Source organism: Bombyx mandarina, chromosome A1 (assembly GCF_030267445.1).
Source record: "Bombyx mandarina strain Sakado chromosome A1, ASM3026744v2".
NCBI lineage: Eukaryota > Metazoa > Arthropoda > Insecta > Lepidoptera > Bombycidae > Bombyx > Bombyx mandarina.
Genome location: NC_143234.1, coordinates 22,546,089 through 22,562,483, shown reverse-complemented (window position 1 = coordinate 22,562,483; position 16,395 = coordinate 22,546,089). Strand labels below are relative to the sequence as shown.

The 16,395-nt window shown below is 43.2% G+C and overlaps 1 protein-coding gene across 3 annotated transcripts in view; it reads left to right on the top strand.

The window, feature by feature from the left end:
- Positions 1-6,157: 6,157 nt before the first annotated feature.
- The window catches only part of RhoGAP102A (Rho GTPase activating protein at 102A), an 84,407-nt gene continuing 74,169 nt past the window's right edge, over positions 6,158-16,395 (top strand). The window contains exon 1 of one of the 3 annotated variants that reach the window (XM_028181146.2): positions 6,158-9,026. In XM_028181146.2, coding sequence (XP_028036947.2) covers positions 7,410-9,026 — 1,617 coding nt within the window. In that variant the 5' untranslated portion in view covers positions 6,158-7,409. The remainder of the gene's footprint in view (positions 9,027-16,395) is intronic. The other 2 variants (XM_089739437.1, XM_028181144.2) reach the window with 2 other exon arrangements.

Sequence of the window (16,395 nt, the reverse complement as noted above, 5' to 3'; positions counted from 1 at the left end):
TTTCAATTCGCGCTCATTGACCTAAATAATTTGCAGCTTGGCTCCCTTATCGACCAAGTCAAACAAACACACACGAAGGTGAAATTGACTGAAAGTGACTTACTGATTGACTAATTAGACTGGGAGTCTGTTTTTTTGGGTCTTCGGTCCAAGGTTTTGTTGTCTTTATCAGTACGCGATTATAGGTTTACGGCATTATGAGCCTTGTACAGTGGCATCATGGTCTATCGATAATTGGCTAGTACAGATTTCCTTTAATCTCAAAATTGTTAAGAACATCTTTCAAGGGCAAGTGCAATAAATATTTTTCGTAAATGAATTGGATTAAAAGTTATTTAATGTAAGCTGAGTTATGAGTGTACATTAATGAGACCATCAAACAGTGACCATGACTTTTAGGGGTAATTTTTCTTTGAGGGCATTGCCTGGGTGATGAACCAAGGTCGAAAGATCATTATGACCGGTTACGATTATCAAAAAGAATCCAGTTTTTATCTCAAGTGACAACGCAGTTCAAAATCCCTCAGTTTCTATGTTTGTAAGCCCTGGCCGTGGGGGTGGTGAAGCTGCTGCAGCGGCCGCAACGCACCATCGCGGTCAGGGTCATCCGTGGTTATCGCACCATCTCCTTTGAGGCGGCGTGTGTACTGGCTGGGACGCCGCCTTGGGTTCTGGAAGCGGAGGCGCTCGCCGTTGACTATCAGTGGCGGGCTGACCTTCGTGCCCAAGGCGTGATGCGTCCCAGCCCCACTGTGGTCGGAGCGCGGAGGGCCAAATCTCGGCGGTCCCTGCTGGAGTCATGGCCCAGACGGCTGGCTGATCCTACGGCTGGTCGTAGAACCGTCGAGACGATTCGCCCGGTCCTCGTGGATTGGGTGAATCGTGACAGAGGACGCCTCACTTTCCGGCTCACGCAGGTGCTACTGGGCATGGTTGTTTCGGTGAGTTCCTGCACCGGATCAGAGCCGAGCCGACGGCAGAGTGCCACCATTGTGGTTGCGACTTAAACACGGTAGAGCATACGCTCGTCGCCTGCCCCGCATGGGAGGGGTGGCGCCGTGTCCTCGTCGCAAAAATAGGAAACGAGTTGTCGTTGCCGAGTGTTGTGGCATCGAAGCTCGGCGACAACGAGTCGAGGAAGGCGATGCTCGACTTCTGCGAGTGCACCATCTCGCAGAAGGAGGCGGCGGGGCGCGTGAGAGATGCACAATCCCGCCGCCGTCGAGCGGGCGCCGGGGAGGCGGATCTCGCCCAAGCCCTGGCTCTCTAAGTGTTTCGGGTCCCCCTCACATGTCGGTCTGGGGTCTTACATACTTTAACGCGTTCGTCGCGCTGGCAATAATTCAGTTTGTGCTTTTTTTATGTTGCTTAGATGGGTGGACGAGCTCACAGCCCACCTGGTGTTAAGTGGTTACTGGAGCCCATAGACATCTACAACGTAAATGCGCCACCCACCTTGAGATATAAGTTCTAAGGTCTCAAGTATAGTTACAACAGCTGCCCCACCCTTCAAATCAAAACGCATTACTGCTTCACGGTAGAAATAGGCAGGGCGGTGGTACCTACATGCGCGGACTCACAAGAGGTCCTACCACCAATAAAACCACCAGTCCGGCACCCATAAAAAAAAACACTTCTAATAATGTATTAATGCTAACATTGAAAGCCTCTGCTAACTCAACGGTAGTTTGAGTATCGTCAGCTTCTACTATCACCTTTGATTTATCTTTCACCATCCTGTTTATTATAGTCACGAAGCAGAAATGCAATGAAACAGTCGTGCATGACAATTGGGACTATGACCTCATGCCTCACTCATGGCAGGAAGCATTAACGTTGTTACGTCTATGAGCTCCAGTAACCAGCAACAGACCGGTCGTGAGGTCTATGACCTATTCAGATAGAAAACAAAGTTTGTTTGATTGGTTTGCTTCTCAAGTTTTATTCTAAGCGAGCGAAGCTGCGTGCATTGCTTTTTACAATATAATTGTTTCTTTGCTTCGTCCAGCGATTCTCAGGCAACCTGTCACGACACATCTGCAAGCGTATGTTTAGTTAGTCGCGAGACTTACAAAAAAAATATTTTTATTCTAACTGTACGTTAACTATGATTAACAAAGTAATGATGTAGGATTTAAAGAATATTTAAATGCCTGCCTTTATTTCACCTATCAAAATGTTTGCACGTAAATATGTGTAAGGCTGTAGTTGCGAGTTAGTATAAACAGGTACATGTTATTGCATCACTGGTTAAAAAAGTTTGAGAGCCCTCGCCTTAGTTGATTTTTGTTGACAGTTCATAGAAGTGTGACAGTTGACAGCCGAACGCCGCCATTGTGCTTAGAGCATAGACCTAGCTTAGAGTTTTTGAAACGCATTGTCACAAGCTTTGTAACAACAGAGCCATGGATGCTTTTATTGTTTAAATGGGATAACTTGGTGTCTAGTTGTCGCCGGAGCCCATAGACATCAACAATGTATATGACATTAATCAACTTGATATATGAGTTTTAAGTCTTAGCTTTACAGTACAGCGGCTTTTACGGCTGCAACGTTTGCCGATAGAGGCGCTATTCCAATTGCATACTAATTTGAGCTAACTATTACGCGATCGAGAAGTTAAAAAACTCGCAATAAACACACAGAACTCATAACGTGGGCAAGGGGTTCTAATGCATAAAATGAATAATTCATTTGAATGGCTTGTGTCGCCATCTACCGGGAGACTATAAATTAAATACTGGTTTTAAATCTTAAATTCGAACGTTAAAATTAAAAGATTTTGGCAAAGCACCAAGCTTCTTAGTTTAAATGGGTACCGCTAGATGGCGTTAGCGGTTAATGCAAAACAAGCCCAGCTATTTTGTTTACCTTCGTAAGTTTATTTTTAAAACAGAGCATTTATAAGTAGCCTAGGAAGTAATGTAGAGAGCTCTCGTAGAAAAACTAAGCGCCTCCGCCATCCAACCGATACACAAACGACATTAAACTTTTCCATCAGTGAAACCGTTTGAATTTTCACCGTGGGAAAGTTCCAAGTCGATCATTTTTTTTCTAGATAATGGCTTTTAGAGTGGGTGAATTTATTTACGGTCGCCCGAAGACGTATCGTATTTAAAATATTATGACATTAATTAAGAATCGTCGAAGAAACATTAACGTGTTGATTTACGTGTCTCGTTTTTGTGACTCTCGAATTTTTATTGAGACTAACGTTGTTGCTTCTGCGAGAGCCGTCCAAATGCCGGGATATTTTTTGATACATTAGTACTGTTGGTATAGTAGTAGCGTCTATTTGGTATAGTACAGTCTCGAATGGTGAATTTCTTCGGACACGTTTCGCGACGAGATGGCCGGTCCATAGAACGCCTCGTTGTACAGGGAAGCGTTGATGGTACAAGACCGGCCGGGAGGCCACCAATGCGGTGGACCGACCAAATTAAAACTGCAGTGGGAGGTCCCCTAAATGAGTGCAGTAGAATGGCCTCGAGCAGGGAGAGATGGCGCGACATCGTGAGACGCATCAAGTCTGCCCCTTCCAACACTACATGACGATCACGACCACTCTGTCAAGAGTGACACGACTGAGAAGAAGAAGAAGAGTACCGTTGGAAAGTCTCTATTAGTTACAGGGCCAAAGCATAACTGAAGCTCACCGATACTGAGGTTATTAATTATTATTCTTTATTGTACACACAGTTAATAAAATTTAATAATTGTGAAAAGTTATAAAATGGCGAGCTTAACTCAACGATTGAGTTATCTATCAGCTAACCGTTTTTAAAGAGGGTGAGCTTTACATAGGTGGGTAAAAAAGTACAATCTAATCAATTTACTTATTGATACAGTACACAATAACAATAATAGTAACAATAATAAATAAAAACACTAATACATAATATATCAGACTATTATATACATACACAATTAATTACACACATAAATAACATAAACATATACATACAAATATAATGAAATACATAAAATAAATACATATACCTAAGTAAACATTACATTAACAGCTTAACCGCACCTCCCGCCATCGGAGCAGAGTTCATCCACATCTGGAACCGCTGCGTTCATCGACAGTGCGTTTCCAAAGATCTTTTTTGCCACGTACCATCCGGCTTTGGAATGAGCTCCCCTCCACGGTGTTTTCCGAGCGCTATGACATGTCCTTCTTCAAACGAGACTTGCGGAGAGTACTTAATGGTAGGCAGCGGCTTGGCTCTGCCCCTGGCATTGCTGACGTCCATGAGCGACGGTGACCACTTACTACCAGGTGGGCCGTATGCTCGTCTGTCTACAAAGGCAATAAAAAAAAATGTTAATCGAAAGATAAGTATAGGCACTCCACTTACTGTAGTAGTATTTATGTTTGTAAGTTTTTCGTTGTGATGTCTGTTCTGCTATGGAATGCGCTTCCTCTCGAGATCAGGACTATTACTAGCCGGTGCGCGTTCAAGTTAAGGGTTCGGCGAATGCTGTTGGAAAAGTTAGCGGAATCGTCATGAATCTATTAAAATGAAGTTATTTGTTAAGTTAATTTATTAATATAATCCTGTAAATATTGTATAAGCCATTATATGTATATTTATATGTATATGTTTCGGTTTGAAGAGCGGGGCAGCCGTTGCAAATATACTAAGACCTTAGAACTTATATCTCATGGTGGGTGGCGCATTTGCGTTGCAGATGTCTATGGGTTCGAGTAACCACTTAACACCAGGTGGGCTGTGAGCTCGTCCACCCATCTAAGCAATAAAAAAAAAGTTTTTTTTTGTGTACGTATTTGTAATTTAATATAAATTTCATTGCACCTACCACTATTCACTCTGGACTACCTTTGGTTGACTGGCAGAGAATGCCTTAGGCATTAAGTGTGCGCCAATGTAAGTTTTACATGAACTGTAATAAATAAATAATACTTAACTTACATCCAATAGAATCCCTCAATTAATTCCTATGCATCTTCTTTAATGTAGGCAATTATTCAAAACGGCTGAGGACTGGTGATTTCACTGGTCCCTAAATAGATAACTAGTTGTAAACGATTTTTTTGTTTCCCTCGAACGCAGCCAAGAGTTGTTGATGTGACCTGGCAGATGTGGAGTGACCGCAGTAAACAATGGACATCATTCAATACTAGGGGTACAGCGAAACAGTTCCCTATTTATGGATCAAACTAAACATTTACTGGTGGCAGGGCCTCTTGTGAGTCCGCACGGGTAGGTACCACCCTGCCCATTTCTGCCGTGAAGCCGTAATGCGTTTCGGTATGAAAGGTGGGGCAGCCGTTGTAACTATATTGAGACCTTAGAAATTACATCTCAACCTCACCCATATAAGCAATGAATAAGTAAAAAATTAGAATGAAGAATCTTAGAAGTTATTCTAATTGTAGCCAGTTTTCGACTCCTTTCACACTATCCATATCGATATGATATTATACATATATATTTTATTGAAATAACTAGTTTTTGCCCGCGACTTCGTCCATTTGGAATAGTTACTTTGGCGTATATCTACATACTAGCGACCCGCCCTCGCTTCGCTTCAGAAACACACATGAAACACAAAAAAAAAATTAAAAAAAAATTAAAAAAAAGTAGCCTATGTTCATCAGGGACAATGTCGGCTTCTAATGGAAAAAGAATTTTTCAAATCGGTCCAGTAGTTTCGGAGCCTATTCGAAACAAACAAACAAATCTTTCCTCTTTATAATATTAGTATAGATATAGATAACGTAAGCTCTCAAAAGGGAAAAATACCCCGATTTTGAAACATTCTTTATTTGTGCTCCGCTTGGTCCCATTGGTCCTATGGGTCTTAGCGTGATGTTATGTAGCCTATAGCCTTCCTCAATAAATTAGCTATCTGACACTGAAATAATTTTTCAAATAGGACCAGTAGTTCTTGAGATTAGCGCGTTCAAACAAATAAACAAACTCTTCAGCTTTACAATATTAAATATAGATGAGCTTTTAGCACTATAAAATAGTTTCATTAAATTAAAGTCTAAAAGTTTTGGCGCGTTTTTCAGTCGGACAAACAAACATAATATTACAGTTTGAGTTGTGTTTTATATCTATAGTACCTTTAACATTGGTCGCATTACTGCTTCGCGAGATATACAGGTCGGAACGTTGTACATACTGGCTCGCAACCCTAAGCCCAAAAGTTCGTTAGCTCGTGCTAAGTATGTTTTAGACAAATTGGTACCTCGCGTATGATTGGAGACGGCACAATCACATCCTTCGCAATGAGTTTACGGGGCGTTTAACCAATAATAATAATCGATCCACTAACGGTGCTTTTAGGTAACTCAAGCACCGGTCATCGTTTTCGTCGAACCCGTCGCTTGCGACGAAGGGCTCGACGAGTAAATTAACCCACAGACACAGCACACTTAGTTTCTCGCCGGATCTTCTCAGTGGGTCGCGTTTCCGATCCGGTTGTAGATTCTGCGAAGCACGGCTCTTGCTAGGGCTCGTGTTAGCAACGTCATCAGGTTTGAGCCCCGTGAACTCACCTACTAGTTAAGGCGATGCTGTTATAGCGTCTCAAGGCTATCAGCTTAGGTAGGAAAAAAAAACAATAATGCCCGTTTGTTATGACATGAGGTTATTCTTTTATTGCAGGGCTTGTTCGTAACTTGTTAGGTTCATAATTATTTATTGTCACTTGACCCAAGATCGACCCCGGAGGTAAATATTTTAGGTTAACGTTGATTGACCTTTCGCTTATCGAGCTATTAAGTTTAAAGCTTCGAATACCGATTATGTACTTTACTAAACAGAGATTTACATTTGACATTTCCACTACATAATTGAGAACGTTTCAATGAGATAACAAATCTATTAAGACACTTCGAATGTATTTATTGGATTAATAGGAAAGAGGGTGCCTACTTATTGTTAACGGGAGGGGAGGTTAAATGGAATATAAAAAGTAGATTGTGTAGAGTAGGGTATAGCGATTACTTGTTCTTTTGCACAAGAATATGGTGGAAGGTTCTAAGTTATCATTATCTGTACGATGAGAGAATCTGGGCTGAAAGGATGCAGGACGAACCCTGACCATCGTCACTTGAGTACGACAGGTCCTGTCACCGCCACCGCCATAGGTCAAGGAAGAGAAGTACACAGGGCGGCGGCTCGAGGCGCGGACGGCGGGGCGGCACGTGGGCGGCGCGGTTTGTGTACGGGCGGGCGGCGGCAGTCCCGCGCGCACTCGCCGCGAGCGCCGGTCTGCACGCCTCGGATCCAGTTCACGGCCGCTCTATTACCGGACCGCTATTTCGGCGCATAATACACCGCACGGTGCGGAGCGGCGATCAGTTTCGCGCGGGCAGGTGCGCCGGCCGAGGTCGGGAGATGCCGCTCGAGCCCGCCTGACCCCGTGCGGCCATGGAGCGCCGCCGCCGGCCCGACTCCGACCCCATGACGAAGGTCGTGCGTCGACGCGAGAAGCCGCGTGAACGCTGGCTCCTCACGCGCAAGACATGGAAGTACATGTCCGACGCCGGCCGCCGGCTCGTCCCGGACGGCGCACAGAACCGCCCCGAAGACGTCGGTCGCATCGAAGCCTACTTCCAGGAAGTGTGCGCGAAGGAGCCCCGCTTTGTACTTCGCCGTAAGAGTTCGTACCCGGCGGCACTGCCCAAGCCTCGTCGCAAGGCGCGGCCCCGCGGCGGCTCGGTCCGGGCGCGCTCGCCCTCCGACGACGCGCCGCCGCGACCCACGGATCTCTTCGTCGGCCACATCTCCGGCGGTCGCTTCGATATAGCCAAACTTCGCAAGAACTTTTTCGCCGCTCCGCCCCCCTCGGCCTCCTCTGCCGGGTTCAACTCGAGGGGTCCGCATGACGTGCACTTCGATCTTCGATCTCCGCCCGTCATAGAGGAAGAAACGAGCCTTGTCGATCTGTTGAGAAAATACCTGAAGCTTGAGGAAGAATCCTCTGCGCAAACAAAGATTTCTGAGACGGAAGAGCTTATACGTGCGTTACGTGAATATTTGAAGCGGAACGCGGAGCGTGCCCCTTCGGACGCGGATGGCGACCCCGCCCAGCGCCATCTGCTCGACAGTCTGAGCAGGCATTACATTCGTTCTCCGAATCGAGACGTGGTAGTTCAGGATCTATTAGCCGATAGAAATTTGTTAAAAAGACTATATCATGATCTTCGTAAAACTAAGCCATATCGTGGCGCTAGGAGTGGAGGTAGCGGTGGTGGCGGAAGTGGTGGAGGCTATTCGCCTGGAGTTTACGGTTCGTGCTCCAGCTCTAGGTGTGCTCTGCGTCCTCGATCATTGGGTGGAACTCTTATTAAAAACGGCGAAGGTGGGCGCTCCCCGCCGATGTCACCGCCGCCCCTCATTGAAGTGTTTCAAGAGTCGTTTGAGGATAAATTTGTAAATCGAGCGGTCCAGACTCTTCCGATTCCGGAAGACGTGTTATCTGAGCTCGAAAGAGTGTATCGAGAGAAGTTGGAAGCGGCGACCGCGCCGACCAGTCCAACGAGCCCTCCGCCGGAGCGCAAGCCGGGACGTCGCCGCTCCAGCATCGATCACGACGACGTCTCCCAATCGGTCAGCGACACCATTAAACGATACTTAAGGATGGCACGAAAAAAAAGCGTTGACTCTGAGAAAGTGGATCGCTTCAAGCGAATCAATTACGATAAGAACTTGCGGAATATCAAGCCCCGCATGCCCGGGGAGGTAGACGACGACGGCCCCCACAAGGGCTGTCAGACTGAAGAAGGGTGGATTCTGACGTACAGAGACTTGCAGTTCGCATCGGTGGCGTCGACTCCGACGTCGCCGCCTTCCCCGGCCTCACCGTCACTGTCGCACTCGTTTCTGTCGACGCTGTTGGGCCGAAGTGCTCCAGCGGTCGCTCCGCCCACAGGTGGCATGCAGAAGTCGCGGTCCTCGAGCAGCGTGGTGCAGAGCGTCAGCAAGCGGCTATGGCGGACGCGCAGTCGAAGCTCCAGCCGCGCCTCCTGCACCTGGTCTCCTCAGGTCAGTCGCATTGTATTCTAGCTTGTTGTTGCTACCCTAAGCTTACTTTCGGATTAACTTATAAAAATAGAGTCACGATTGAGGACATATATTTTATTTATTTTTTTATTGCTTAGATGGGTGGACGAGCTCACAGCCTACCTGGTGTTAAGTGGTTACGTGGTTACTGGAGCCCATAGATATCCACAACGTAAATGCGCCACCCACCTAGAGATACAAGTTCTAAGGTCTCAAATATAGTTACAACGGCTGCCCCACCCTTCAAACCGAAACGCATTACTGTTTCACGGTAGAAATAGGCAGGGTGGTGGTACCCACCCGCGCGGATTCACAAGAGGTCCTACCACCAGTAATTACGCAAATTATAATTTTGCGGGTTTCATTTTTATTACACGATGTTATTCCTTCACCGTGGAAGTCAATCGTGAACATTTGCTGAGTACGTATTTCATTAGAAAAATTGGTACCCGCCTGAGATTCGAACACTGGTGCATCGCTCAACACGAATGCATCGGACGTCTTATCCGTTAGGCCGCGACGACTTTCTTATTAGAACGTTTCATTCTTAACATTATCAATCACAATGTGGCGCTCTCTATCAGTCAGCACCAAGTAACAATGTTGTCGTTGCAATTATAAGCAGCCTCGTGTCATGATGTGCGACTCCTCAAATAGAAACGACCTTCAGTTCAGACGTGGTGCTTCAACGCGCCCGCGAGCTGCATACCACATTACTTCTCTAAGAAATTGGCGAATAATTTCTGTAGCCGACATAAATCGCTCTTCCAACGGTCTCCATGAGGGATATCCGTCGGAGCGGACGCGAGAGCTACGATTCGCTTTCACCGGCTACATTTTAATCGCATTTAACTTGTACGTTTGGAAATTTTGGACTGAAACTAACAGTTCCAATGGCGTTGTAAAAGCAACTAACATTGCGCGCGATTATGCTATTTTAATGATCGTTGTTATGCTTGTGCAATGCGACAGATAGTAACTGTACATTTGAAAGCAATTTACCGTCGTCAATTTAAGTAAATTATTGTTGCTCAGAAAAAAAACATGTTTTCTTTTTGTAGGTAAACAAAAATGTTATAATTTTTTACAATCTTTATGGTTCTTCATATTAATGATTTACATCTAATGAATGTACTATGGCACTGAGATATAGAACTCATGTCTCAAGGTGGTTAGCGACGTTCCGTGAGATTACCTGTGGGTCCCAAACAATCAACTAAAAACCAATAGGCTCTAGTCTCCCTATTTAAAGTAATGAATACGCAATTTTAATCTAATTTAAATTGTTGTTTAACTTTATTGGAATAATGGCTAAAACTGTAATGCATGATGCTTAGAATTAGAAATACATAGAACGGCGGTACCATCGTCCCAAAGCTAATAACAACAGTTAAGATGCTGTAGTAAACAATGAAGATCACTATTCATTCTTGCTACCTAGAACCGACGCAACCATACTGCATTCTGAGGGTGAATTTTTGTGCTATCTACCATTTCTCTAGGCGTTATTAACTTACATGTCTTTTTTCAAATAAAACGTTCCACTTTTCACGAGGTAGCTATATAAATCTACTTAGTCTGGCCATAAATACTGTTACAATTAAAAATAAACAAAATATTACATTTGAATTTGGAATCTGTCATTTTTATATGATTGCTCATTGAGTTTTCTCATTTTGGCGCCAATGCATTGTACAATATTTTGCGATATTAAAATGGAGTGGGGTGATAAAGAGAACCGAATCGCTGTGATTGCATTACACAAAGTAGGTATGGAGCCAAATGCAATTTTTAAAACTCTCTCTCTAAATTTTTATATATTTTAAATATAGAAACAGACAAGACGAAATACAAAAATAAATGTCACGTTATGTATTTCACATTCATTATAATTAAATTATTCTTAACACATTAACATATTCACGATTATTTTCCTCTCGAAGTTTCCAGTGACTTGTCAGGCCATCTTAATTTTAATAATGACAGTATTGGAACTAAAAAGCAGAGGAGCCCATTAATTCAAGTCGCGCATTGTTTGTCATTTACTAATTGATCCGCTTTTCATCTCAACCGAGTATTAATTGTAACAGAATATCTTGAACCGAGATTATTTCGGCCCACACCGGGCACCCACTTGCACATAAGCAGCAACGTAGGCGTACACATACATATCTGAGACAAAACACATATTTTAATACTAGCTTTTGCCCGCGACTTCGTCCGCGTGGAATAGTTCGCAAATAATTCTTTACTTTAGAACAAATTTTGTTAGCATAAAAAACGTTATAGTGAGCCAACCTTAACATATAGACGTATGCTGTCGCGGACTTTTTTTTAGATCTTTTAAAGGGGAACAATTCTGCCATACATTATTTTAGCGAAACTTTAACCGTTTCTGCAGCGCACGCAGCGGAAGCTCTCAAAAGGGAAAAATCCCGATTTTGAAAGATTCTTTATTGGTGCTCCGTTTGTATTGGTCTTAGCGTGATGTTATATAGCCTATAAGCCTTCCTCAATCTAACACTGAAAGAATTTTTCAATACAGACCAGTAGTTCCTGAGATTAGCGCGTTCAAACAAACAAACTCTTCAGCTTTATAATATTAGTATAGATCAGACTAGAATCAAATCAAATCAAATCAAATCAAATCAAAAAAGTTTTATTCAACATAAATGAAAGTACATACTTGTTGAACGTCAAAAGAATTACCGCCAATTCACAAGAATTAGCCTCCGTCCTGAGAAGAATTGGCAAGAAACTCAGCGGGCATGTTTTTTTTTTTTTTTAAATATTAGATTTTTATTTTTATTTTAAATTTTTTTTTTTTTAAATATTCATATTACAATAAGTAATTATAACATAACAATTTTACAATATTGAAATTCCCGGAGCGAGCAATTCATTCCCACTTTGTGCAATCTTCTAGATAATCATTGACTTTATAGTAAGCTTTATTGCACAGATGTTCTTTAACAGTTTTCTTAAATCTATGTATATGTAGGTTCTGAACATCTTGTGGGATTTTGTTGTACAGGCGCACAGACAAACACCCGAATGAATTTCGTATCTTATGTAACCTACTCATCGGCACAACAAGCTTGTGTTTGTTCCTAGTATTTCTATTATGTATGTCCGACATCTTAGGAAACTCCTCAATATGTTTACGAACATACATCAAATTTTCAAAGATGTACTGGGATGGCATAGTGAGAACTTTAATTTCTTTAAATTTTTCCCTCAGGGATTCCCTTGAGTGCATGTTATAAATAGCACGTATAGCTCTTTTCTGCAGAATAAATATCATTTCTACATCGGCCGCATTGCCCCATAGCAAAATGCCATAGGACATGACACTGTGGAAGTAACTAAAGTAAACTAAACGAGCCGTGTCCGCATTTGTTAACGTTCTAATTTTTTTTACTGCGTATGCTGCAGAGCTAAGCTTACTCGCCAATTTATGAATATGAGGTCCCCACTGCAGTTTGGAGTCCACTGTTATACCAAGAAATACGGTTGACTCAACAAGCTCCAATGATTCCTCAGAAACAATTACATTACTATCTACTTGTCTCACATTTAAAGATGATTTAATACATTTTAAAGTAAATTTAATACATTTCGTTTTCTTACTATTCAATAATAGGTTATTGATACGGAACCAATGAACCACACACGAAATCGCATCATTCACTTCGTCATAGACTTGTAATTGTCGTTTAATTTTAAATAATAAAGATGTATCATCTGCGAATAATACGACCTCATGTCGGGACTCAATAAAACTAGGCAAATCGTTTATATATATTAGAAATAAAAAAGGACCCAAAATGGAACCCTGAGGTACACCCATTTTCAACGTGGTGCCTGAAGATCTATTTCCTTTCACATCTACTGTTTGTATCCTTCCTGATAAATAGGAAGTAATAAGTTCCAATGCACCATCCCTAATACCATAGTGATGTAGTTTCCTCACCAATGTTTCATGTTCAACACAGTCAAATGCTTTGGATAAGTCACAGAAAATTCCAAGACAATCATGCGATTCCTCCCAAGATTGAAATATATTTTTGATTAGATAAGCACCTGCATCAGTTGTAGAGCGACCCCTTGTAAACCCGAATTGTTTATTCTGTATTGTTTATACTTTAAACAGATCGGTCGGACAAACTTAAGGGTTTGTTCGGCGGTTACCACACATCGAAGGCGCCATGTAAACGCGACCACCAGCGACACATAAAGACGTAGCTTCCATTGTGAACAGTGGTGGATTTACACTAGGGGCAGTCGGGGCAAGTGCCCAGGGCGGCAATTTTTTTTGGAATATAACTAGTCAGGTCATAAGTATTGTCACACAGTAAAAACTTTTCTTTTAGAATGCTGGCCACAAAAAAGTTTATTGAATTCGAATTTCAAATTGTTCATGAACATAAAAATGTATACTATTAGAATTTTACTCATTTTTAAATATGGAGTGGACGCATAAAGAAGACCGTGTTGCAGTTATTGCGTTGCATCGTTGCGGTTACGCGCCAATTCAAATTTTTAACATACTGAAAAATTTGAATATAACCAAAAGATTCGTTTATCGTACCATCAAACGATACAATGAAGACTCTAGTGTAGATGACAGGTCAAGAAGTGGTCGCCCTCGGTCTGTTAGGACTCCAGCAGTGATAAAAGCTGTGAAGGCGCGAATTCAAAGAAATCCCAAACGTAAGCAGAAACTGTTGGCCCTTCAGATAAGGTTAAGCAGAACCACGGTGAAAAGGGTGTTAAATGAAGACTTAGGGCTTCGGGCATATCGGACAAAAACAGGACATCGTTTGAATGCTCGTCTAATGGACCTGAGACTGAAGAGACGCCGCGCTTTGTTGAAGCGGTACGCGGGAAAAATATATCGGGAAATTCTTTTTTCATTTTCCATCCTCGCTCATGGTATGGTTGGGAGTTTCTTATTGGGGCTTAACAGAGGTACATTTTTGTGAGAAAGGTGTAAAAACGAATGCAGTTGTGTATCAAAATACAGTCCTGACGCACCTTGTGGAACCTGTTTCTCATACCATGTTCAATAACAGGCACTGGGTATTCCAACAAGATTCGGCGCCAGCTCATAGAGGCGGCGCGTGAAATCGACTTCATCCGGCACGAAGACTGGCCCTCCTCCAGTCCAGATTTGAATCCGTTAGATTACAAGATATGGCAACACTTGGAGGAAAAGGCGTGCTCAAAGTCTCATCCCAATTTGGAGTCACTCAAGACATCCTTGATTAAGGCAGCCGCCGATATTGACATGGACCTCGTTCGTGCTGCGATAGACGACTGGTCGCGCAGATTGAAGGCCTGTATTCAAAATCACGGAGGTCATTTTGAATAAACTTTAGTGTCATAAGAATCTATGTTTTGTCAAGTTCATTTTGGTATATGAATGGTTACGTAATGAATAAACTTGTTTCAATTATTTTACATTAAACATGTGACAGAATTTATGACCTGACTAGGTATAACACATGATAAAGTTTCCGCAATAAATTAGTTATTTTAATTAATTTAAGTATTTAAATTAATATTTAATTTAAGTAGCTTTACCTACTTAATTATGATTTTTATTCATTTATTAGATATTATTAGATTAGTCATTGTTGTTAGTTGTGTCATTATCTGTTTTTATCAAGAACTTTTGGAGGTGGTAGGACCTCTTGGGAGTCCGCACGGGTAGGTACCACCACCCCGCCTATTTCCGCCGTGAAGCAGTAATGCGTTTCGGTTCGAAGGGTGGGGGAGCCGTTGTAACTATACTGAGATCTTAGAACTTATATCTCGAGGTGGGTGGCGCATCTACGTTGTAGATGCCTATCTGCTCCAGTAACCACTTAACACCAGGTGGGCTGTGAGATCGTTCATCCATCAAAGCAATAAAATAAAAACTAAACTTTTAATTTGGAAACATAAAATATATAAACTGTAAGTTTATGTAAAATTCCAGTACTGGAGCGGATTTTTTTCCGCTGCCCAGGAGCGGCATTACGTTTAAATCCGGTCCTGTTTGTGAACCACTGCCTCGGCCTTCAAGCCGAAGATCTGATACCTAATCATGCCGGCTATGATTTGAAACGAGCGGTTTCATTTAGCTTCATCTCGAAAAATATGGTATAGCATGTAGCGATGTCCACGGCCTATAAGATAACCCTGCTTAATACAGTGCAACCTTAATATAACGAACCTTAATATAACGACGTCCTCGATTTAACAACTTGAATTGTCCATAAGAGTTAGTGTAAAATATACCTTTACATTGCAAAGATATCTTGCGAACAACCTCTTTATAACGAATTTTTACTTATTAACAAAGTGTAAATACCTCTAATTAATGCATTTGTCAACCTAAAAACCTTTATATAACGTTCCCACCAATATGATCCCTAATCCCATAGTATGTGAATCGTCTTGAGAGGTTTGAGAAAAATTGTTACCTGCCTAATTGTTTCTAAATAGAAAAGACATACAGTAATTTGATAAAAATGTGTTATCATCAAGATGAGTACGTAATGTTGAGGTGAATAATTTATTATATTATATTATTTATAATACTATATTTTTATTACCTCGTTATAACAAATGGTAGATCAACCTAACCTTAATATAACGTCGAGGCGATTCGCCCGGTTCTTGTGAACTGGGTGAATCGTGACAGAGGACGCCTCACTTTCCGGCTCACGCAGGTGCTCACTGGGCATGGTTGCTTCGGTGAGTTCCTGCACCGGATCGGAGCCGAGCCGACGGCAGAGTGCCACCATTGTGGTTGCGACTTGGACACGGCGGAGCACACGCTCGTCGCCTGCCCCGCATGGGAGGGGTGGCGCCGTGTCCTCGTCGCAAAAATAGGAAACGACTTGTCGTTGTCGATTGTCGTGGTATCGATGCTCGGCGACGACGAGTCGTGGAAGGCGATGCTCGACTTCTGCGAGTGCACCATCTCGCAGAAGGAGGCGGCGGGGCGCGTGAGAGACGCGCAAGCCCGCCGCCGTCGAGCGGGGGCCAGGGAGGCGGATCTCGCCCAAGCCCTGGCCCTCTAAGTGTTTCGGGTCCCCTTCATATGTCGGTCTGGGGACCGTCGAAGGGGGCCTAAGAAGACGACGTGCAAGCTGCTCTGCACGCGTTTTACGCAAGAGCATCCGGGTGATGGAAGGCCGGCTCGATCCACGCTGGTTCTGACCCAGCGGGGTATTCAGTAGGATAACCCATTCTAACCGGCGCCATCTAGGCGGGCTCCGGATAGCCTGCCGACCGAGAGGGCTGGTGGTCGTGGCGCCGACGACCGCTGGTCCGGCGTCCTGAGGGGGAGGGTGATGGG